Genomic DNA, 26392 nt, shown 5'->3' on the forward strand with positions numbered 1-26392 from the left:
GTGTCGGGAGGTAGCGGAACTTTAACAAGTGGGGCCTGGGGGAAGGTGATCAGGTCACTAGGGGCACTGTCTTCAGAAGAGATTAATTTCATTCTCAAGGGAACCCCTAGTTTGTTACCACAAGAGTAAATTATTATTTAAAAAAAAAGGAAGCCTGACCTTTAATCTCCTGTTTCCTGACTAAATATGGGATCTTTCTATCTCGCACATACTCCTGCCATGGTGCCATCCACCATGTTGTGACATAGCCTGAAGGGCCTCACCAGAGCTGGGCAGGTGCTAGCACTATGCTTTGTACTTCCAAAGCTTAAGCTAAATATAAGTTACCCAGCCTCAGATATTTGTTATAGCAAGAGAAAAAAATGGACTAAGACAGAAGTGTTCTAATCTAAGGGATTACAAAAGAGGAATAAAAGGTCCTAGCCCTGCAGAAGAATATAATCACTGGATATAATGCTGACCGGCATATAGTGAACGTTCAAGAAACATCTGTTGAATGAATTCAAATGACTAGAGTTGAAGACAAGCTAACATTCTCCCTAAACACCCTAGTAGCAAAGACTACAGCAATAATAGAAACGACTAACTGCTCAATTGATTTACCCATACAAATCAAATTAAAATCCTTCCCCATAAGAGATGAGGCAGGTGCTTCATTTAAAAAGATTGATTTTTAACTGTTATTTAAAACCTATAAATCCTACACAAATGTTATTTAATTGCCTAAGTCTAAGTTTCTATACTACTCTTTTTCCAAATGTGATTTATTAAGCACAGAATAATATTAAAGTATAATGGCTTATTGTTTTAATTGAAATCTATGAGTAATTTTTTTTTTTCATTTCAACAGACTATCCAAAGTAGATGACTGTCTAGAAGCAATAGTTATTACAGGGACATTTCTAGCAACTACTTAGAAATATATTTTTATATTATCTCTTCAAGGGGTAAATTGTTCCTTATTGCAGATTCTTTTCATGTTCGTATTTCACAAATACAATCTCCACTTTCCTATTGGAGTGAGTGACAACTACTATTTAAGGAGCACTCACATTGTCAGTATAGATCCGAGACTCACCTCGCCTTGTGGAGAGGAAAGCTCAGCCCTCTGTATCTGCAGGTTCCACACTTATGGATTCAACTGATCACAGATCAAAACATTTTTTAAAAATGTACCTATACTGAGCATGTACACAAGGCAGGATAAAAGAAATAAGATAGGTAGACAGGACATATAAAGGAAAGACAAGGAGATATGATTTTAATTAAAGATTCCTCATATCTTTCCAGGCCTGTCACTCCTGAGACCTATTTCTCTCCCAGGTCTGCTACTCCCAAATTTCTGGAAAATCTTGAAGTTACTGAAAATTTATTCATTTATGACAATTACCTTATGCACTGATAACTAACCCACTAATCAACAGATTAAGCCAAGAGATAGATTAAGAAACTATTGATGAAGACCACAGCAGACCATCATAAACTATCCCTGAGACGGACATGATTCCCATACACCCTCCTATAACCACCTCTTACCAAGTTTCCTTTGAAAGAAGAGATGGGGCCCCCAAAGTGCATCTCTCACTCTGGAGATGGTCTGCATTCTCCCTTAAATATGCATTTCTTTCCTAAATAAATCTCTGTGTCTCTGACGGAAGTGCTGAAATTCTTCTGCATTAAGGACCCGCTGGTGCTGAGTTGAGGTTCCCCTATCTGGGAACTCTTCGGACCTCTTCTGGTGACATAGACATTTTTACTTCTTGTTATTTTCTAAACAATACAATATAAAAACTACTTCCACAGCATTTGCATTGTAATAGATATTATAAGCAATCCAGAGATTAAAGTATACAGTACGATGTACATAGATTATAAGCAAATACTACATCTTATATAAGGGACTTGAACATCTGTGTTGGGGTCCTGGACCCAAATCCCCCATGAACCCTGAGAGTTGACTGTACTTGCAAAAGGCCATGCTTACCCTCCTCCTCCTGTGACATAGCTGTAGCCATCAGTGCCCAGGCCATATCCGTAGCGCTCTCCCAGGACCACGGGTTTACTGGAATCATAGCAGCTAAGCAAGTGCCGGAGCCTGGAGATGCTGAGATGCCAAAGGGAACATAAGTAATAATTATTTAATTCATATGTAGTCTCAAAATAAATATTTCATCGTTCTTACATCCTTCTTTGTATTATTAGCACTATAACAAGGAAAATGCTGGGATGAAATTCTGGAGATTTATGGAAAAAAATAGATTTTAAAAAAGACCCCCCCCCCCCCAAAAAAATGTATGAACACTCTACATTACTGGAAGCAGAAGAGAAACCAGAGGCTCGCTTTCCAGTTTGAACTGGCCCCTGCCAGGGCCTGGCTGCCCAAAGTGGGGAGTAGGTGGCAGGTGAAGGGAGTGAGGGGGCCACTTCTACCCGTCCTCCTTGCAGGTGAGTATGGACCAATCCTTGCACCTGTACAGATGGACTTTGTTTCTGTGGTTTCTGTTTTCTAAGTCCTTGATGTCCAAAACAGGAACTTTTGAGGTATGAATGAATGTGTTCAGGGGCAACTATGCCCAGCATGTGGCTGGCAGGGATGGACCGGAATTGGGGTAGTGAGACTTTCCTGGAAATCCATGATGCACACCCACCCATACCAATGTCTCCCTCAATAAGGCTACCACAGGGCACCAACTTTTTGTCTCTGCACATCTCTTCAAATGCCCTCTGCCCCCTGTCAGTCTTTGTTTCCTGTCGACAATGAGAGCTCACAAAGGGCAGTACGAATATTCATGAGCTGGGCAGAACAATGCCTGCAACTATAGCTGTTGGAAGGATGAAATAAAGATTTCGCAGGAAAATAAAAACTAGAAATCACTTTTTCTCTCTTTTTTCTTTTTTCCGGGGGTGGGTGGTAGCAGGGATTGAACTCAGGGGCACTTGACCACTGAGCCACATCTCCAGCACTGTTTTGTATTTTATTTAGAGACAGGTCTCACTGAGTTGTTTAGTGCCTGGCTTTTGCTGAGGCTGGCTCTGAACTCATGATCCTCCTCCCTCAGCCTCCTGAGCCACTGGGATTACAGGTGTGCACCACTGCGCCCCGCTAAAAATCACTCTTCAAAGCAGTCATAAAGGTTGATGCTAAGAAAGTCAAGTTTTCCCATTTTAAGAACTTTATCATTTAGAAACACCTTATAAAGTCCTCCTACTGTTGCACCTAGAGATTTGCAGGTCACACATCACCAGGTCTCAGCATTCCTCATGATATTAATCACTAATCCTTACATTTTTCTTTCCATGGTCAGTAACTTTGCAAAATTTTTTAATGGGCTAAACTTTAGTGCGTGTCTCAGCCTATGATTCATAAGCATCATGAGTCCAAGAGGTGGGTTGATATGAGGTGTTTCTCTAAATTACTAACCATGAAAGCTTTTCCCACAAGCAGTGTTAACATTGAGCACGCCAGTTTTCTAAAGACTAATTTTTTTGCTCTGTTAGGGGATGGGGTAGTGATAATGAGGTAGAATAGAAAAGATAGGTAGAAAGGAGACAAAAGGAAGACAAGGAGGCTGTAACTAGAATCGAAAGCCTTAAAGTTCCTCATACCTGGACTCCCCAGGCCTGTCACACCCAAATTTCTGGGAAACCTATAAATCTTCACTTCTGATCTTACTGAAAATTCACCCACTTATAAAATCTGCCCTGTGCACTATTAATGAGCCTACTCATATATGTATTTTTAGACTAGATTTAGAAAAAGGGAGATATGAAACTTATACTACTGGGTACTTTTCCAACATTCTCTATTGATCAGATAATAAAGAAGACGTGACTGAGGATCCTGAAAACTGCCAGACCACCGTAAAGTGTCTTATGATCACCAAACTGATGTCATTCTGACATACCTTCCCATGCCCACCTCTCACCAAGAAGAGCCTGAGACCCCAAAGGCTGCTATCACTCTTAAGATGGCCTGCACTCCCCTTTGAATGTGTATTCCTTGCTTCCCTAGTAAATCTGTTTATGCCTCTATCTGACACATCTTAAAAGTTCTTTTCTGAGACATTTGTCAAGGACCCCGTTATCCAGAGTTGAAGTCTCTCTTCACTGGGACCTCTTTGGACCCCCTCCAGTAACAAGTGGGGAGGTACAAAAGGGTCCCCCTTTCTATTCACGCTCATGCATCCTACAGACATACCCCAGCTGATAAAGTTGAAGGTGAAAGTGAAGAAAACATTTAATGTATGAAAAAAAAAAAAAAAAAAAAAAACTCTTACAAATGCTGGTGTTTAAAGGGTCTACAGGTCTGCAGATCAGGTTTATCATCTGTCTGAAGGTCAAAGCCTCTGAAAATGTTGGCAGTTTCTGAGTGACCAGAGAACACTATCCCTGGACTCTATGCTATTTTCAATATACATATTTAACATTCTAAGCACCTAATTTGAAATCAGCCTTCAAGAAGTCATCTGATAAATAGCTCTGCAGAGGAAGGCAAGTAAGTATGCTGATGCTATTCTGTGATGCAGAATATACTCTTAAAGATCTCTAAGGACACGGTAGCCTTTGTTTGGAAAAGGTTCTGCAAAACGCCAAAGCTTTCTAAGGCAAACTGATGTCTACTTCTGGACCTGACAAAAAGAGCTTTGTGATATTTCTCTTCCTCCTGCATATTGTGAAACTGTCAATTTGACCCCAAACCTTCGATTTCTGCAATTGTAAGGTTAAAATAACCAGAATTTAACATCTCCTCTGGGTTTCTTTTCCTTATGACTCTAGTTCCATATTCACAATATTACTTTAAAGCTGAAGGATCACAAATGGAGTCTGATGATTATCACGTACTTCATCTTCACTAACAAGTGGAAATGTGGATGAAGCAGATAGATCTCCAATTCTATCTATGGAGATTTGGCTACTGATCCAGGAAAAGAACTCCATTGAACAATCTGTTCCCATCTCAGGCAATTCTGAGGCACAGAAATGAAGAAAAACAGTATGGAGATGCTCTTTAGCAAGAGCTATGCTGATGTTTCTCAGTACTATAGACAGATTTTTAACAGCAAAATAGTGGTCTTTAAGATAAAGAGGATGTTCTACCCTGACCTATTTAGTTAATTATTTTTGAACTTTTTCCTAGGGAATTATTTCAAGATGATGGAAAAGTTACAAGACTGGGACAAAGAACTCTTAAATCCCTTACCCAAAGAGTTGTTAACATTTACTCCACCTGTTTTGTCATTCTATCTACTCTGTATGTGTGGACCCTCCCACAACACATACATGTACATATGTATATTTATTTCCCTCTTCTGAAATATTAGGGAGCAAGTCGTATACATTATGCCCCTTTCTTCCAAAATATGTCCATGTGTATTTCCTAAGCATGGTAAAAGTGAACAACTTCAGGAAATTAACATTGATACAATGAGTTATTAAACTTCCACCTGCTACATGTCCCAGCTCCTCTGTTCCTATGCATTTTAGCTGAAAGGAAAGCAGGTGTCTGTATGGACTTGTACACAAAGACAGACTTTTGATTGTAACTCAAAGCTGAAACACTGGCTGGGGTTGTGGCTCAGTGGTGGAGCGCTTGCCTAGCATATGTGAGGCACTGGGTTTGATTCTCAGCACTGCATATAAATAAGTAAATACACTAAAGGTCCATCAATGACTAATAAAAATATTTAAAACACTTAAACACTGACACAATGCTTACACTAAGTTAATTGCTAGAGTCTAATTTTACAACTTGACCCAATAATGTCATAGATGGCATCCCCCTCCCCCCTCCAGTTCAGGATGAAGTCCAGGATCCCTTATTGCACGTATTTTATCATATCACCTTAACCTTCTTTAATCTGGAACCAGTTCCATAGCTCTGCTTTGTCTTTTGAAACCTTGGTAGTTGTCAATGCTACAAGACCCTCACCTTTCCTCAAGAGAACCATTCGCATGTCGGGTGTGTCTGATGTTTACACAGCCCAGTTACAGTATGACATGAGTGACATCGTGTGTGGCACACAATGTCCATCTTCCCGTCCTTGGTAAGATTTATTTGATCATCCAAGTAAGGCGCTGTCTGGTTTCCCCACTGGATAGTATCCATATTTCCCCTACCATTTCCAAGCGTCTCTGGGCAGATACTCGGCCATATGGAAATAACCCAGTCCTCACTGGGGGGTCCTCGTGTAGCATGCGTTAGTGAGTCCTGCCTGAATCAGACCTTGCTGTGATGGTTACTAAGTGATGACATTTCCAGGTCCACCCCTCCCTGCACTTTTGTCAACCAGAACTCATTGTTACCCTGCAAACAAGACCCACCCTTCTCTTCATTTATGTATTTGTTTATTATAAGGATGAACTCATGTTTGTAATTTTAATAGCTCATAACTCACTATTGTCTTTACTTATACTGACGTCCCAGATTTGGCCAGTGGAACCCACTCAAGTTCCCTTCAGGGTCCTCATGACATGTACTTTTCTTCCTCTTCCTCCTCCTCCTTTTACCACCCTCCCACTTTTTTCTAGTACTTCCTAACTTGCTGATAGAAAAAGATGTCCTGGAGTGAGTCTTGTGCCTGCCTTGCCATGACCCTGGAATTAGCCATTTCTCAGAGAAGCCCTGGTTCCTTTCAGTGAGGAAAGCAGTACTACGAACTCCAGGTAACAGTGTCCCAGTACAGCTGAAATGTCTTTGCTTCTAGCCTCTTATAGTAGAAAAAGTTAGGAAACAAATATGTGAAAACACAGACAGACACACACACACACACACACACACACACACACACACAGATGATTCAGAAATCATGAGTCTCTTCAAAAATAATGAATTCAAATTCCTGCAATTCTGGCTCTTCCCATTGAGCTTTCCCTTGACCTGCTCTATTCTTTATTCATATTTCCCTTCCACAGTGAGAAGACGGCACCCCAAAATATCAACATCTATTCAATAGATTTGATAATAATCTAATAATCTAAATAATTTCAGAATGGCTTAGGCCACACCACTTCAAAAATCAGGCCTATACTAAAAAAAAAAAAAAAAAAAAAAAAAAATCAGGATTTGTTTGTAGTTGCTCCCTTCTGCTCACTCTTGACTGGAGGTATATATTTAAATACTGTCTTCAAAAATGATGTGCATTAGTTATATTTTTTCCTTTCCTAATGTGATTATATTTTCACATGAAGTCAACACTACATTATCCTATGATCCAGGAATGCCACTTCTCATTATAGACCCCACAGAACTGAGAGCAGGCTCTTGAAGAAACATCTGTACACTCACACTCACAGCAGCATTATTCACTAAGCTGTGCAAGTCACTTGAGTGTCCATCCACAGGTGCACAGATAAGCAAAACGTGGTACATCCAATCAGTGAGATATCATGCAGCGATATCTTAACAAGAAAGAAACTGAACAATGTGCTACAACACAGATGAGCTTCGAGGATATTATACTAAGTGAAATAAGCAACTGGCAAAAAGACAAACCTATGATTCTAATAATTCTTATTAAAATTTCATTTGAATTTGTTCACTTTGGGGTGTTTTATGATTAGTTATAATCGCTGATATGAATCTGTCTTCTATTCCTTTCTGGAGTGCACAAAATTCTAGTTTCCTCTCTTCCCTGTTTTGACCACCTTTTTTTTTCTTTTAAAAAAATGTGATTTTTCAACTTTGCAGTCAGGGCATGTTTCCAAGTCCCCCAATTCTTGTTGACCTTCTAGAAGTCAAAGCTCCAGTTTCTGTGATAACAGAAACCCTATTTCCGTGGCTGTTGTTTTTCATGGAGAAGAAAGGTGGGCCCGGAAGCTTGCAGAGTGTTCAGTCTCAGAGCTTAGGAAAATTTAGAGAGTCCATTGTTACCAAAGAGGATATCAGTTTTGAAAGGAGAGGTAACAATTGATCGTGTGGCAAAGTTTCCACTGGAATGGCTAAAGATTGATGACAGATGTGACGTGGTTACAGGTGCAATAAACACTACGTGAGATGTTATTGAAGAGGACATCTTTCTTGCAGTCATGGAGGTAACTACTGCTCTGCTTTTGTGTTTGGGTTCACTGAGCTTCTTGGATATGTGGGTTTATGATTTGCATCAAATGTGGAAAATATTTCTTTATGTATTTGTTATGTATCCCTTCTCTCTGGGGACTCCACACAGACAAGGCCATCTGAAACTGTCTCACAGCTCAGGGATGCTCTGTTCATTTTCTAAAATTATTTTTTACCTTTGTGTTTCATTTTGGATAGTTATTACTGCGATGCTTCTAAGTTCGCCATTTTCTTCTGCCCTGTTTTGAATTTTACCCTTTTCTTCCGCAACGTCTAATTTGCTGTCACTCCCATCCAGTGGCTTTTTCACCTCAGACAATGTAATTTTCATCTGTAGAAGATGAAAGACTAGGAGATTATTTCAGATTTATTTATACCTCCATCTCCCCTCTTTTTCAGATTTGCTAGGTGGGACTAGAGGGGTGTTGTGTTTAGGGTTAACTAGTCCTTACTATTGAAACTAAACTCTCCTGTGTCCTCTACCCAATATTCTGCCAATCATGGCAACAGGCCCCAAGCGCAGCCCTGGGTGTGGGTGTCTACCACTGCTCCCTCTAATTGTTCTGAAAGCTTCTTTACATGGACGTGCTGATCAGTCTCCAGGCCTCTCTCCTCTCTGGTGCTCCATCCTATAAACTCTAACAGCCGTCTCCTGAGTCTCTCAGCCCCATCTCTTCAACCAAGAGCCTGCAGGTTCCTGCTGCCCTCTCCTTAAGTAGTGTCTTGAAATGATCTAAAGGCACCATAGCTTTCAAATATGGATATTTGTAGAATTTAAAGCACCGAGGATGAGAATAGCTCCTTACCTAATTAATGTATCATCATCCACAATGAGTAGCCACGGTATTTTGTCATGACTGTGATTCAGAAATCTTTCTAAAATGGCGAATGTCTTTCCACAATGACCTAGGAAAAGTAAGAAGAAAACTTAAAATGCATTATTTTCTCTAACATATGTGAATTCATTTTTTCAAAGTTTTAAAACTGTCATAAGTAATTATAAGCTTGGATGTTAACATGGACTTTAAAAATTGGAAATTTTCCTAGAAAGTAGCATTCTCTAATTTTCACAGACACAGAGAACAAGGAGAAACTCAAGAGATCATGAAGTCTAAGCCACTCATTTCACACATAAGAAAATGGAAACTGGGAAAGATCAGGGGGATTATATGAGGTGACACTGATAATTTACAGTAGAAAATTAGTATCTTCAGTCCAGATAAATAAGAAAGTTTTAGGTTTCACACAATTACAGGCTGTGATTTTTGTTTCATTCATAAAAGGATGTGGGGAACCAAAATAAAAAACAAAAATTAAAAAATGTGGAGGAAAACACTAGATGAACACTAAGATGGATAAAGAGCATCTTATAACGAGGTGACCAAATGTCTACTTTCCTTTTCTTAAAATTAAAAATAAGTTTTCAACTAGAAAACCTGCCATCTGAAGAGAAAATCAGGTGTACTTCCAATAGCTTACCAATCGAAATACTAAAAGTATTTCAAATGCAAAAGTAATGTAGGCAGAATAGGGACAGGTGCTACTCAGATGCACAAGAGATGTGAACTGGACCATGGACTTGGGAGGATGGAGGTTCTCTGTGGGAAGATGACAAATTAGCTTTGTACACCCCATTATGGCTGAGGTGAACTCTTGACGGAATGAAAGACCTACTGCTCAACTCTACTGGATACTGGAACTGACGCGTGCTCGATCACAGTCAGGGAACAGACTGAAAATGTACTGCAAGGCCTTCCTTTGTACTACAGAGTCTTTAATTTGAGAAACGAGACTGCATCTGCATCTATGGGTATAAATGTTGGGTGGAGGAATAAGAAGAAAAAAAATTGACAAGAGGTAAAAATTACAGTACTTAAAAATATTTTATTTTTATCCGAATTTGCTATGTTTACAGAATGGGAGTTATATTTCAGGGGAGTGGCAAGAATTAAGCACTCACCTCTGTCTGTATTGGGAATTCCCAAATCCACAGTAGGGATGGAACTTTCTGCATAGTCACTGTAGTACTCGATGAGACCGGCCTGTCCTTCCCAAGTCAGCTTTATGATGGGTACTAAAAAATTGACAGAGATAACAGTCACTGGCCTCGTAATAATGGGAAGCTTGAAAACTCAAAATGGCAGCATGATCACCTGCAAAGAAGGATAAACGTGACTTCCTCCTCTTCAGGTGTCCTAAGGCGGGGGCTTATTGTTGAAACTGAGAAGTGCCAGCGCTATTTGCTGCTAACAGTACACAACTAAAACTGTCTTCTTAAAGGATCCTCAATGTCCCCTAAAATCACGTACTTCTCTTTTCCTGTGATAAATGCACTTTCTTCTATACAATGACACTTTTTCTAGTCTAATACTACTGTTGTGTTTCAGTGAATTTTAACGAATGTTTCTCCTTCCCAATAGGCTATTTCATTTAATCTATCTACAAATGGATTTTTAAAATGTGTTATGGGCAGGTAGGAAACAGAAATACTTTTAAGGACTGGAATATTCATTGTGGTTCTGGCTGAGAGGTAAATTCGTCCTCTTACGGTGGAGCACAGGAGAACCTTTTCAAGCTTTGCCTGCCCCAAACCAAAGATTCCAACAGGACTACTCAAACCCTGGAGGAGCACAGCCTTACCACTGAGAAGCTGTATGTGATGACTGATGTCAGTGTTATGCTTTTGAAAAATGTTAAAGAAACAAAATTGAGAGTCACTGAAGACTTTAAAACTCTTGTCAATAACAAAAAAAAAAATTGTTTTTCTATGCTACAAGAAACACAAACAATGGAAAACTTTCCCAGATTTTTAAATTTTAGGTTTAGAATCTCAAGGGTAGCTGTCTGCATACCTTAGGTGTAAACTGATCCTTAGTTCATATTAATTCACCTGACTACCCAAGCAATTATTTTCTTCAATTTTTTTTTTTTTTAATTACTGTCTGAGCATCTCTGAATTTTAAGAAGGGATTTCTGCTACTGTTTGGGGGTTTTGGTATTAGGGATTGAACCCAGGAGCACTTAACCACTGAGCAACATCCCTGGACCTTTTTATTTTTTTATCTTGAGACAGGGTCTTACTAAATTGCTTAGGATCTCACTAAGTTGCTGAGGCTAGTCTCAAAGCAATTCTCCTGCCTCCGCCTTCTGAGCTGCTGGGATTACAGGCATGTGCCACCGCACCCAGCTCTGCTTCTGTTTTAACAGATTTTATACTGTGTTAATTTAAGAATCTTTAACTAATGAAGCAAATCTTCACTTCCCTTTTTGATACTCTATCAGTTCTTATCTCTTTTCCTTTTTCCCAGCCCAAATCAAAGCCAATAATATGCAAAAAACTGTCAGTGCAATGTAAAATTTAAATGTTAAATTTAAATGTTTAGATATGTTTAGATATGTAAATCAGCAGAGCCCAGATCAGATAACATTTATATACAAAATACAAACGTATATTCTTTTAAAATCCACTATTCATCAACTTTTATGAAAGAAAATTGATTATGAATTTGATATTTATAAAATAATCACCAAATTATCCATTGAATATTTTTAAACATTAAAATGTGATTTTTTTGCAACTACAGAAAGGCCCTTAGTTATAAAGATTTCTCCCTGCCCAAATGGTCAAAGATGCACTAAATAAAAGAGAAAGTTGCTGGAGGACCAAGAAAAAGAATTTTTTTAAAAAATACCTCACACTTCTACTTCCAAATTCCAGCACAACAAAAATCTTAACCTGGGCAATAAAGTCACAGTTGGCTTTGCATATAATAAGTAAGAGGGCTTACCCCAGAAAGGTATCCTGCAGTTTGCAGTCTCTAAATTTCATTCTCTTGAGTAAAATGTCCATTGCATAATGCTGGAAGAAGCTGTGAGGTAAGGTCAAGAACTTTCCTCAGTTCTCAGCATGGGTCCTGCAGGCTGTGCAAATTCTGCTTTCAATTTCCTCAGCCTTTAGCCTCCAGTCTTTCTTACTCTAAGAGCTTTATTAAACAGAACAGGTGTTTCTTCTCAACTAGTTGATTTAAATGAAATTGAAATAAAAATCAAGTGTGAGTTAGTTTTCTGCTCTACCTAACTGCTTCCTTTTAGTTTTAGTTTGAAATAGAAATTTCATAATGGTAAGAGGTACTGTGTGTGTGAATTGTTCCCCAATACCTGACACAATGCCTAGGACATAGTAGTTGCTCAGTAAATAGTTGAAGGAGGTCCAGATTTTGTAGGTATAAGGCTTAAGACTATTTTTAGAAACTAGTTTAAAGAAAGGTTTTTTTTAATAATGACAATACATCCTTTGATACAAGGCTGGTACCATCATTATCAATCATTTAAAAATAAGCCACTTAAAAACAGGCCAAACATTTTAACACTATAAGATATGGTATGATTCTATAATACCAAAGCATTAAACAATTTGTCCTTACTCTGCCCTTATCAATATAGCTTCTAGCTGTAAAGAATTTGAAGCTAAGTGCAGTCTTCTGTGATAGCAAATTATAGCTTTATTTTAAACCAAGGTTGATTCTAAATAAACTTTTAGAATATTGGCCTATTTTATTAGTTCTGGTTAATTCTAAAATGAGCTCATTCTACTATTGACAACATATTGTACCTGAGGCACTGCAGTCCTAAAGATATTAAAATAAAACAAACAAACCAAAAACCAAAAAATAACAACCAAAAACCCCTTCATGATAGCTATATATCTTGTTTGCAAGAAAGAGAAGCATACTTCCTGCCACATAATAAAATAGTGATGAACGCCTCTTTCAAGAAAGTTTGCCACAGGATAACTTAAAATAGGGGCAATGTAAAACTTTTACTATTAAAAAAAAATCCTAGCTGCACAGATGGCATAAACCTTCCAAGCAGAAGATGTGTCTCACGGTGAGGTACAGAAACATGCTTTTACCTCTGGCAAATTCACTTGCAAAACTGTATCATATGAATGAAAATGAATTTGATACTTGAATGTTTTAAAAATGTTCAATCAATCAAATGTGAATGGCTATTTTGATTTAGAGGACTCTGCTACTTTCAATTGGCAAATGGACCCATGTCCCTCTGTATGATTCAGTGACCACAAACAAAACCCAGGCTGTGCTTCTCAGGAGAGCCAGGGACACACAGGTGGGTGCTCTCTAATTCCTCATTTTAACACGGAGGTATACTTAAGACTGGAAAGCATCCCTCCTGGCTGATTGAAAGCAACATTTTTAGGCAATTTGGAACATTGGTTATTCAAAATCCAGGGCAAGAACACAGCCAGACAACACCTGACTCTCCTTCCATTCTTCCATAACTCATCCAATCACCTCTTCTGACCCAAGCATGGCCTTTCATCTGGCTGCACTTCAATGCAAGCCTCACCTTTTACATAAGCATAGTGTGCCTGGTACCCGCAGCTTCTTTGATCAAAGAGAACACCAGCAACCAAACATTCCTCTTATTAAATTAGTTCCAATATGCCTCTTTTAGACAAGATCACAGCAGTAAAGATAGCAAATGGGTTTTGTATTTTCTTTAAATGGGAAAGAAATAAGGTGTTTATTTTTAAGAGTTCAGGAAGCTGTGATAAGGAACTGAAGACTGAGCAAATAGCAATTTAACATCTTTAATTAGAGCGAGACTGCCGGAGGAGAGCAGCTCACGACCCACCATCCAATAAGCAGAATCAGTGTCCACCCCGAGGTAGGTGAGACTCACGCACCCTGTGGTGTCAGGAACGAGCTTGAAGTTCTCTGACAGCTCATGCCACCATGCAGTGAAAACCTATAACTCCAGGGGATGTAATCCAGCTGCATATTAGAACTCCAGAGATCTTTTTCTTGCTTACATATAATGTTACAAGCTACTCCAGTATTACTTTCTGGAGTTCTGGAACCAAAAAATAAAATGCATCTTTTTTCTGTGTTCTAAGATTGTTCTATTTAATTTATATCAGAATCTAGACAAACACCATTACATTGGTGTTTCATGGTTAGGCAAAACAAAGCAAAATAATATGTAAAATATTTTTTTAAAAAATTTGGAACTTGGTTTTATTATCGATTTGTCCATGAGAGTATAAAACATGAAGTCCACATGTATTTTTCCTTGACCTCATCCTCATCCAGGGAGGTCATTGATGCTAATCAAAGAGAAGTGTGCGCCCAACACTAACAGTATGGCTCACTTTCAATTTTTCAAAGATAAATACAGTTTCTTTTCTATTTTTTTTTCTCCAGTGCCATTTGGCCTGATGTTACTTCAGGTATTTCTACCAGAGTGCACAGAGAATAGGAAAAAGAAAAAACATCCAAGACCTTTTGCTAGACAATAGCACTAATGTGCTTGGAAGACTGGCAGCCTGTCCCAGCCCCGCGTGTACTGCAGAACTCATGCAGGTTTCAATTCCTTGCCACTGAAAACGAAAGGTCTGAACTTTCCTAGCTTCTTGCCAAGTCCAAACTGACCTTGAACACAGCAGGGCATTGACATGAATATTAAAGACACCCTATCAAGGGTCAGCTTGTAATACATCCAAGGAGATAACAGCATAGCTGCTCTCGGTAGAAAGAACAGAGGAGCCGGGAAATCTGAGTCCTGACCCCCCTGCTCAATAGGCTTCTAGGATTTGATCAGCTACAGATCATTCCATGCTCAGCTTTCCCTATAATATCAAATGATAATTCCCAACAATGATCACATCATGAGAAACTGTCAACATGAAATTAGATTATCGAATATATGTGAAAAAACACAACAGAAAATGTAAAATGAAGTTGGCAGTTTGAAGTCATTACTTCAGCATTGGCATTGCATTGACAGGATTACTGGATCATTCATTCTTTAGGGGAGTTAGTGGTTAGTTAGATTAGAGCCCACTAGCCTGGCAGGCTTCACTCCAGCAAAATGGAGACTAAAGATCCTAATGCTGCACCTTAGACTTTCTTTCCAAATTTACACACGTCTAAGTTTACAGATGTCTTGTGATAGAAACTCAACTACAAAAGCTTCATAAGCTGGACATAGTGGTGCATACCTATAATCCTAGCAACTTGGGAGGCTGAGGTAGGAGGATCACAGATTCAAAGTCAGCCTCAGTAACTTAAATTGCCCTAAACAACTTAACAAGACCCTGTCTCAAAATTTAAAAAAAAGAAAAAAAAGGCTGTGGATGTAGCTCAGTGGTTAAGTGCACCTGGGTTCAATCCCTGGTACCAAAAAAAAAAAAAAAAAAGAAAAGAAAAAAAGCTTCATAATACTTGTTAGACCTCAAGCTTCAATACCCCCAGATACACATGAACAGCTAAATATCAACATATCTGGGAGGTTTACTTCTAATGTTTCTAACAGATTTTGTAATTTTTAGAGATCTTTGATATTATTTCACAGACACCTGAAAAGATTATGTCAACCTTACATAAATGAGGGAATCAGAAAACTAAATTACTCAAAATTACTAAATTAACAAACTTTTTTATATTTCTGGAGAATATGAAAAATACAACAGAGAGGGTCCCTAATTTTACTGTTTCACTGTAATCTGAAAAAATGTGTTTCAAAGGAGAAAATTCTCCCCACCCCCCCAACACCATCATTCTTATCATTTCCATGACAAAAATAATAAGTATTCCAGAGCAACTTCAAGATCAACTAAATCAACTCTTTCTGCTTACTACAAAATGAAATAAAACAAAAATAAGTCTAGCTCACTTCCCAATCACCTTCTCTTAAAGATTCTTCTCACAAGTCATCCTACAAAGCCCTTCCAGACTCTGAAAAAAGCTTTTTAAAACAAAATGAAAGGCTGTGGAGATAGCTCAGTTGATAAAGTGCTTGCCTTGCAAGCAGAAGGTCGTGGGTTCAATTCCCAGCACCACCAAAAAAAAAAAAAAAAAAAAAAAAAAAGAATTTAGATTAAATGTATAATAAGCAAAAATTTTATTTTAATCTTAATAATATTTTAGAACTCCATGCATAATGAATGCATACATTTAGTCAGATTTAATAGGATTTGAAATTTGATATGACTATTTTAGGCAAATATGGTTAACATGTTTTAAGAGATTGCTGATTGTAAGATTTTAATTGATCTTGATGTCTTAGGCAATACTATAATCCCAAATTATAATATTTCTTTGTTTGGAAAATATCTTACCCTTTAAAATATAATTTGTATGCATAATGTTATCACATAAAATATGTAAGTGAATTTCCCCCGCTGCTCCATCCTATGAACATGACAGCTGGTTTAGAAGCCTCTCCTACATAAATATCACACCCTGAGTGAAATCGACAGTCTTTTCATGGAAAAAAAACTAAAATATATGCTAAAATTAGAAAATGCAAAAGACTGCCTAATTTTCAATATCAGAAAAGTGCTGCTTGAAGTGAGGTGTAAAAAGAGAGAAATTAGGTCTATTTATATTTAGTTTTTTTTTTTTTTTTTTTTAACATTAGCACCATAACTAGCACAATTCTGTAATGACACCAAGAAAGAATCAAAATAACATTCATTTGCATGCCAGGATATCCTTAAGAAGGGCCACTGTTTCTAAAGTAGCGGTTTCCTTTTTCCAATAAATCTACTCATGAGCAAATCCATACCTTTATTAAAAGAAGTACCAACAAGTATAAAAAGAAGGCAGAGTCTTCAAGAAAATATTCTTGTTGACATCCCATTATTTGAAATCCCCTCTCTCTGATAATCTTCATACAGATCAGAGACTGTGCCTGAACACAATAGGCCATTGTTTTACAAAATGAGCACACAAAATTCACATATTGTTTCCAAGATTACCACAGCTGAGTTTTTCCATTTCCAATTAAAATGCTACTCTAAAGGGTATTTAGAAGGGCTCTGGCCAGTCATGTTTCAATACAAAATTGGCCTTCCTAATTGATCTTGGTGATTGAAGGGGTAGGATAAAGAATACTGATTAAGTAACTGCTAACACTTCGGCCTTCCACTCCTTACTTGATTTTATACCTGGGTACTTGTTTCAAAGGCAGTTTGGATTTAAAAGTTCAATAAAAATGAATAACCCAAAACATACTTCTTTCGCCATGAAATTGCTTGCATGTTTTTACTGCAACAAAAATATCCTCCTTCTTCACTGCTTGTCCCTACAAACAAGAAAAAAATACATGAGTCAGGGTCATCATAACTCATGCCCACATTAGATCTTAGATGTGCTAGCATTCAAACTAACCAGTGTCTGGAACGTCAAACCTATATCCAAGGTAAAGTTTTAGGGAACAAAATACAAAAGCAAAAACGAAACCCAAATTGTCATTCAGCTTACAGCCTAGTCTCCGGACCTAGGTCACAACTGGATCATTAATAGATCGTGTGCCATGTTTAAGTCTCTTAAAGCTCTCTGAACTTCTGTCTGCTCATTTAGAAAATGGGAATAGTAGCCCCTTATGGCTGTCCTTGTTACTCTAATTAATTAAGCATGTAGCAGGTGACTAATAAATGTTAGTTGCCTTTCCTTTTCTTTCCCCAAAAGAAAGAAGATTTTGACAAAAGAAAAAAGAAGGCAGATGATTTAGTACAAAATAAGAGATGACTCTTTTCTTGGCCTGGTCTTAGTTTGATGTTGAAAGTTATTTTTATGTCCTTTTGACTGGCTGCCCAGGTCTAAGGCAAGGATGTACTGCCCGTTGCCAAAGGTAGATCACTTCAAACACCTGGGGGGAGGGTCATGCACATGAAAGGGGCTCCCAGGGGCATCTGGCAACAGCACACAGCAGAGGTCACCTTCTGCTTCATGGGGCAGGTGTTCTGACCCCTCTTTTCCTCTCTTAGGCCCATAATAACATTCAGACATGGTTCCTTGATCATTTGGGGCTGATTTAGAGTGACACCTTACCCTAGTCCTGTCATGTCACTCAGAGTACCAGGAGCATTAAATAGCAAGCAGGCATTGCATTTAGCAAGACCGGCTTGTAAACAAGATGAACAATTAAGAACAATTTCCTCAGCTGGGAATGGAAGCTAAAGGGCTGCAACAACCCCCTCCACACACACTCACACACACTCACTCACATGCACACACACACTCAAGCAACAGGGGAGTTGAGAGTGAAATTCCCCCACCTCAACCAGGCCTCTGCAGCACCCGGCAACTACATCCACATAGGTACTTTTCCTGCCCTTTGTCGCACTTCATTGTCTCCTCTCCTTTAGAAGCTCTGTGCACCTTCGGAGATTTTGAAGATGGAACTTTTTTTTTGGTATTAGGGATTGAACCCAGGAGTCCTTAAACCACTGAGCCACATCCACATCACGTCCCCCTTCGCCAGCCACCTTTTTAATTTAATTTAATTTAATTTTGAGACAGAATCCCACTAAGTTGCAGAGGCTGGCCTCAAACTTGCAATCCTCCTGGCTCAGTCTCCCAAGTCTCCAGGATTATAGGCATAGGTCACTGCACCCAGCTGAAGATGGAACTTTTAAAACACTAAGTGTCTTCTATCTTCCTTCAAAGGTAGTGTTGAATGAAACCTATTTTCCTATCAAGTTGACTCTTAGAATGTTTCTGGAACAGTGAGCTTGTAGCTCAGCCTCAACCTTTCCTCCAGCCCTGCCCCAGGTGGTCCTGGTACCCTCCAGTACCATCCAGTAATGGAACTGTAAACAGTGCGGACTCCCTCCATGGTCGCACTGCACTATGTGTGTTATCTTTTAAGATGGCACACACACCCTTCTGGGTGACTGACCTAAGAGCAGCATACACCACCAGTGTGGTAAGTATATTTTCCCTCATGAGAAAAAACTATTAACCACCCAGTGAGTTTCAGGTCCTCAGGCTCATCCTGGGGACGGAACCACAGGTCTGACATGGAAAGTTCAGATAGTGTTATGGTTTTGATGTGAGGTGTCCCCCAAAAGCTCATGCGTGAGTCGATACAAGAAGGTTCAGAGAAGTGATTGGTATATGAGAATCTTAACCCAATTGGCAAACTAATCACCTAATGGGATTAACTGAGTGGTAACTGAAGGCAAGTGGGGTGTGGTTGGAGGAGGCAGGGCATTGGGGGCATGGCTTTGGATATAAATGTTTATCTGGCAAGTGGAGACCTCTCTCTCGGCTGGCCTTCCGATCATCATGTGAGCTGCTTCCCTCCACCACACTCTTCCTCCATGATGTTTAGCCTCACCTTGAACCCCAAGGAACGGAGCCAGCTGTCTAAGGACTAAAACCTCTGAAACCATGAGCCCCTAAATAAGCTTTTCCTCCCCTAAAATTGTTTTGGTCAGATCTTTGAGTCACAGTGGCAGAAAAGTGAACTAAAACAGTCTCAGGTGAGATCAAACACAGGGTTACCTGCTGAGAGAGAGGAAAGGGGAGGGGCTTGCAGGCAAGGCCTACCTGCCCAGAAAAATGTTTGAAACTGCCTTTCCATGACATGGAATAAAAATGCCACCCAACAGAAGCTGTGCTGTAAGAGGAAATGACGCCAACACACCATGCGAAAGGCCTGGAGTGAGAGGGTGCCAGCACAGCCCTCCTGCCCTCCCGATTCGCTGTGCCGCCTTCAACAGGCCCTGGCCTCTCCCCCAGGCCTCTCTTCTCTCCCCCGTGTGGAAGATGGGATACAACAGTGCTGAGCTAGAGGGTTGTTATTTCTAGACAAATGACTCATGAGGACCAGGCCTGGTCCTGGGTGAGAGAGAGAGAGAGAGAGAGACAGACAGACAGACAGACACACACACACACACACACACACACACACAAATGAATGACAGTATTTAAAGTATACTAGGACAATATTATACACAGCATGTAATGTCCCTTTGATCTGCAAGGAAGTCTTTCTTCCATTACTTACACAAAGTGGTAGAAAAGAACGGAATTTGGTAGCACAGTGGGAATCCACATGGTCTGTACAAAATTCAGGCACAGGGGTTAGGGGAGGTCCTCCACCTTTGTCCCAGATGTAGAGGGCAATCTGTGGAAGACAGGAGACCGGCCATGAGGAAGGAACTCAGCCAAACCAACAAGAAGAAACAAAATATCTCTAGGGTAAGCATAATACACCTTCTCGGGACAGCATTAGATCAAACTGTATCAAAGTGTCGATATTCAATGGTAAACCATGAGTCAATATTCAGGTCTCCAAAGAAATAGAAAAATCAAAGTGGTCAATAGCTATTATAAGGAGGAACACATTTCAAAAGATCACAGAGACAAAGGTAAGGAAATGGTGGCTCGGATTTCCTGCAGTCTAGGAATTACCTATACTGAACAGCCAACTTGTTGAGAACATATCAAAATGTTGGATAAATGTCTTTAAAATCATTTTAAATGTATTGCTAAATTGATCCCAAAGTGTGGAGCCTCTGAAGACAAAACTATGGTAGTGAGAACCCAGGGGAAAAGCATCCAGGGTAGCTTTGCCCAATAAGTGTCAACCAACCTTTGGAAAGTTCTGGAAATGTTGAGTTTCTGATGGAGGGAAAAGTGTGAGGACTAGTACCCTCCAGGTGGAGTGCAGCTGGCAGTAAATGCCACCCAGAGCTAGGGCCTTGGAACTAGGTGGGGTTGAAAAGTCCTCTCCAACTCTCTTAGGAGATTCTGTGACCAAAAGGTAGGCCTCTCTGATTTGTGAACCTGTGAGGTCTAAAAACATGTCAAATGGACCCAAGTATTCCCAAGTCAGTAAACTGTACTCGCACAAGCAGAAGCTAGTGTCAATCCTTGTGCTAAGGAACAACCTTAATATAGGCCCCAGAGGGCTGCTACAACAAAATTCCAGAAAAACAAGAGTACCAGAGGAAATATGTAAAAAGAATAATAAGTAAAGTATAAAGCATAATAAAGTATGATAAATCATATTATAATATAAGTAAATACTAAACTATAAATAATAACAAGTAAAGTAACAATAAGTAAAAAGAAACGAGATGATGAGAGAGAGCCTACAGACACAATTAAGTCACACACAAGGGCTTCAGATATGGAATTATTAACTACAGATTATCAAAGTACTATATTAAATGCATTTTTATAAAAAAAAAACCTTAAAACATGAGCAACTTATTTAAAAAGATTACACAAAGCAAAGAAACAAATTTGAAAAATAACTGAATAGAGTTTCTAGAAATAAAAACAATAATTAAAGTGAAAATATAATGGTTAGGATAAATAGCATTTTACATACAGTTGAATAAAAAATCAGGGAATTAAAGAATGAACTGCTCAAATAATCTAAAAGGTGACACAGTAAGAAATTGAGATGAAAAATGTAAAAGAGAAGTCCATGCCTCTAGGGTCCATCTAAAGTCCAGGAGAATGGAACAAAGAGGACAGGGGTGAGAAGATAGTTCACAAGACAATGGCTGAGAATTATCAAAACTTGCTTAACAATCCTAGTCTAGAGAGGTCTAATGAATCCTAAGCAGGATTAGAAGAAAGGGTCCACACCTACAGGTGTCATAGTGAATCCGCAGAATACCAAATCCAAGAATCTTAAAAGCAAGCAGAAGATAGCATATTATACACAAAGGAACCACATGAGTCTTAAGAACTGATTTCTTATCTCTTCAGCAACAGAAGCCATAATGCAATGGAATCACATCATTGAGATGAGAGAAAATGACTGACAACCTAGAAGTGTATACCTCATGTAACCGTAGCTCAGGAATGAAGTTAAAAATAAATATTAAAGAAAAAAAGAACTGAGAGGATTACCACCTCATTAAAAGAGATTCTAAATATGAGTTACAGGAGGAATAAAGGTGATCCCATATGGAAAGTCTGCAAAGCAAGAAGGGATGGTACCAAAGGTGGCAAACATACAATGAAGGTAATGCAAAGGTTGGCTGCATGAAGCAATGACAACAGCTAAGGTTCAGGGTACAAAGGGAGAAGGCACAGAGACATTGGGCAATGGCATATAAACAGTGCCACGATCAGAGTTAAATTACTCTCAGGCCCTTCAGTTCTCTGGATACTAATCAGCCATTGCTGAGTTAAGAATGCATGTTAAAACATTTGAACCTATAAAGTACAAAAGACAGAGGGACTGAGTTTCCAAATAGTAAAGCAGAAACAATGTGGACCAATAAGAAAAAAAATTCAAAAAGATGGCAAGAAGGTTTTAAAAAGAAAACCAGGGAGAAATGGGGGGAGAGATAAAGTGACAGAAATCAATTCAAATATATTAGTAATGACAATCAATGTAAGTATAAATGTGCTATGTGGCCTAAAGACAATCAAACCAGGAAGAAGAAAAAAGAGCATGTCCTCAAAGATAAGGACCCAGAAAGGTTGAAAAAAAAAAAGATGAAAAATGATTATGAAGCAAAAGAAAGTAAGTGTAGAAATATCCATGTCAACAAAATATGCCTTACAACAAAGAGCATCACTACAGATGATAAATTCACTAAGAAGATGTAACAGTTCTAAAATAGCATGAACCAAATAACATACCCTCACAGTACAAAGAGCAAGAGCCTGCAGTTCCACAAGGACATACTGTCAAATTCACCATTATAACGGAAAATGACCACATTGCTCCCCTAGTAAATGATAAATCAAGCAGACAAAACAAAACAAAATGAAACAATGAAGGAAGAGGAAATATATGAAAAGCTCAATTAATACCATCTTCGATCAGACTGATAAAGAATATTATACACCCAAATCAGAAAATATGCATCCTTTTCTCATGAAAACTGGACATGAACTAGGTCATAAAGTAAACTTAAAAATATTTCAAATGACTGTGATATAGACTTCAATAATACTAAGTTAGACATCAATAACAACACACACAAATATATTGGATCACAATAAAAAAATGTATTTTTTTAAAGTAGGTCACCGTGGGGGAAAAAAATCTCAAATTAGGACAATATTCCTGTTGCATTTCTGTTCATAAAAAGTCCAAAAGGATGTAAAACCAAGCAAAATATTATTCAGAAATATATTCATATGTCATAAAGCAGGAAGAAAAGAAAGGGGGAAAGAATTCAAGAGTGCTTACTCTGGGTTTTTTTTTTTTTTTTTTTTTTTTTTTTTTTAAGAGTGACCCACTTAAAATTTTTTTCTTTCATTATGACCAAATATACCTCCATGTGCTATTACTGTGTTCTTGTTATTGATTTCTAGCAGTATTATTTTAGTCTACATAACAGTAATTTGAAATAGTTTTAGGTTTATTTTGAAGCCTGGTTCAGGCTTAATTTCCATAAATGGTATATAGTCTCTAATTTGGGGGTATATGATCTTTCTTCTATTTCTCAAGGGGACTACAACTGGGGAGAAGTGTACAGGTAGCCATGGGTGAGTGATGACATTTTCTCTAAGCCAGGTAGGTTTCACAGGGATTTTGTTAATCGATCTGTATGCCTTTCACCTATGTTCAAAATACCCTTCAATGTTTGATAGATTCTCAAGCTTAAGTATCTGTTCTATAACTTACTGCTCATTAAACTTATCTAGACAGACCTGTTTATCAACTCATTCTTTCCTTTCTGTAGAAAAGTGACTTTTTAAAAAAAGTATGTTTCTCTCAAAAGCCCTTTCATCATCTAGAAATACCCAAGAGGTTAAAATGTCTGGGGTGTGCCCCTTTCTCTCCTGGAAGGCTGCCAGTACTGCTGGACTGAAAAACACATCAAGATTTACCTCACTGGCCTAAGATGCAGATTCCTGCCGAGGGGAGAGCAGGTCTGTTTTAGGCCCATGGACAAAATGCCAAAAGGGGCATTCTTATGGGTGTCCAAGGTGCTTCCCAGATAACTCGTCACAGAAGTCCACTAAATGCCAAAGGAACAATGGGTGCACACCAGAGCTGCCTGCTTGGGACTGGCTGGCTCAGTTCTGTTCCAGACAACCAAGTACAGACACACAACAAAGTCACAGGTCTTCGTCTATTTGGACTGGTACTTAGACTGGGTGGCTAATAAGCAACAGAAATTTACTTCTCACAGCTCTGGAGACTGGGAAGTTCATGATCAAGGTGCTGGTTCAGTGTCTGGTAAAAGCCTGCTTCCTGGTTCATGGATGGTCTCTCTCTCTCCAACCTCGCATGAGAGGAGGAGAGAGTGGTTCACCAGGGTCTCTTTTATAAGGGCACTAATTCCATTCCTAGGGCTCCACCCTCATGACAGAACACCCCATTAGGGATTAGGTTTCAACATCTAAATCTGGGGGCACAGACACAAACTTTCAGTTTATAACAGCAAAGTTATAACCAAACACCAAGTAAGATGACAAGTTCTTTGAATGACATTTTTGCATACTTTAAAACATTCACCTCTGGACCCATCCACCTACTTTAAAAACAAAGATCATGAATCATAAGATGCAATCTTTTCCACTTCTTCTCTACCTAAATAATTAAATGAGCTTAAAAATAGAAGAACCTCATTCACTGGAGTGCTGTCAAATTACTTCAGTGGAGAGAAAATGAGTGAGAGTGGAGAAAAATGCACTCTTAGGGATACAAAATAGCTTTTATATCAAAATACACAAATTCTTGACTTCTAACACTTTTAATCAAACCAACCACGACATACCTCATGTTGTAAATCTATTGTAAAGTCAGATTTTAGGGGTTCACTCTTTAACCTCTTGTTGAGCCTAGAAAATAGAGACAACTTGATTATTTTTTTTAATCAGAAGAAGTTTCCAACGAGAATAACACATTCCTGAGACTTTCTAATATTTGCAAACAGAGAAAAATATAAATTTTAAGATAAAAGTAAGAGTCTAATTTCCTTGAGAGAAAGGACTGAGAGAAAGGCAATGGTTTGTCGGTGGGAACACACTGCAAGGCTTGCTGCAGACGTAGCATTCATTATTTATTATTTCCACATGTGCCAGTAACATGAAATGTCATAACTTAAGAAAGCTATGAAGTTTGCCTGTGATAAGCCTGGCATTAAAATACTGACAGAGAAGAAAAGAAAAAAGTGTGCATGACAAAGAAACAAAAGTTGCTACAAAATTTTAATAATCCTAATGAATTATTAGGTAGTGGGGTCTTAGGGAGAAAAAACATGAATTTTCAAGGAAGAATAACACCATTTTTCGAGAGTGTTTTGCTTAAAAGAAATCCTCCACTGTTCCTTTTATATAAAATAAAGTCCTTGCTGGGGGTGGTGGCACAGACCTGTAATCCCAGTGACTCAGGAGTATGAGGCAGGACTGTGAGTTCAAAGTCAGCCCATGTAACTTAGTGAGGCCCTGAGCACCTTAGACTCTGTCTCAAAAAAAAAAAAAAAAAAACAAAACAAAAAAAAAGGTTGGGATGTGGCTCAATGGTTAAGCGCCCCTGAGTTCAATCCTTGGTACTAAAAATAAAAAAAGAAGCTACATTCATTCCTGGCCAGTCTTGAAAAACCCAACCTGATCTTTTTTTTTTTTTTTTTTTTTTTTTTTTGCCGTAGATACTGGGGATCGAACTGAGGGCCTTGTGCTTGCAAGGCAAGCACTCTACCACCTGAGCTATCTCCCCAGCCCCATACCCATTCTTCACTTAACAACATTTTCTTCTTCAAGACCAAACCCAAGGGTGGCTTTCCTGGGAAGCTTCAAGACCTGCCCACCAGAATGGACCATTCCTTTGCTCCAGACAAAACACAGCCTTACCACATCCATTCGAATCTGTCATGGACGCATCCCTCTGTGCTGCGCTCAATGGCACTACCCACCCACATGAAGAGAATGAGCACTAACAGGCTCCTTGAATGAACAGGTGATATATATTTTGATCGCGAGCTGGCCAAGTCAGAAGTACCTATTTACCAAAAGTCACCTAAATGCCATATGGTTTCATATTTGTTCACAGAGCTGAATACTACCACCAGGGTAATTACATATCTCCTGATACATATTATAACCAGACAAAGAAATAATAGTAGTTTAAAAGGAACAGTAGTACTAAGTTTCAAAAATTTTTACTGTGCTTACCGTCACATTTGATTCCATTTGGGACATGCAAAATTTTTTCTTTATAAACATTCACTTAGAGAGCTAGGGCAAAAATGCTTGCCTACCATGCACAAGACCCTGAGTTTGATCCTCAGCAATGCAAACGAAAACAAAAACAAAAATAAAAATGCTTCTTAGTAAAATAGTGGTTACCAGGCACTGGGAAGGGTAGGGGACAGAGAAGGATAGAAAAGGGCTGGTTAACAGGTCTAAAAATACATTAGATAGGAGAATTAAGTTCTGATATTCTATAACCCAGCACAATGACTACAATAATAATTAATTGTATTTGAAAATAACTAGGAGAGGATTTTGAATGTTTCAACACAAAGAAACAACATGTTTGAAGTGATTGATATGCCATGTTACCCTGATATGATTATTATACATGTATCAAAAT

General features: G+C 38.6%; 1 protein-coding gene across 5 annotated transcripts in view; it reads right to left on the reverse strand.

Moving 5' to 3' along the window:
• B3GLCT (beta 3-glucosyltransferase) overlaps positions 1-26392 on the reverse strand; it is a 115275-nt gene that overhangs the window by 15789 nt on the left and 73094 nt on the right. For all 5 annotated transcript variants that reach the window (XM_079135893.1, XM_079135891.1, XM_079135894.1 and 2 more), the window contains 6 exons: positions 24576-24639; positions 19880-19999; positions 17098-17167; positions 10017-10130; positions 8863-8962; positions 1985-2104 (listed from right to left, as the gene is read on the reverse strand). In XM_079135893.1, the coding sequence (XP_078992019.1) occupies positions 1985-2104; positions 8863-8962; positions 10017-10130; positions 17098-17167; positions 19880-19999; positions 24576-24639 (588 nt within the window). The remainder of the gene's footprint in view (positions 1-1984; positions 2105-8862; positions 8963-10016; positions 10131-17097; positions 17168-19879; positions 20000-24575; positions 24640-26392) is intronic.

This window comes from Sciurus vulgaris (genome assembly GCF_902686455.1).
Source record: "Sciurus vulgaris genome assembly, chromosome: 4".
Classification (NCBI taxonomy): domain Eukaryota; kingdom Metazoa; phylum Chordata; class Mammalia; order Rodentia; family Sciuridae; genus Sciurus; species Sciurus vulgaris.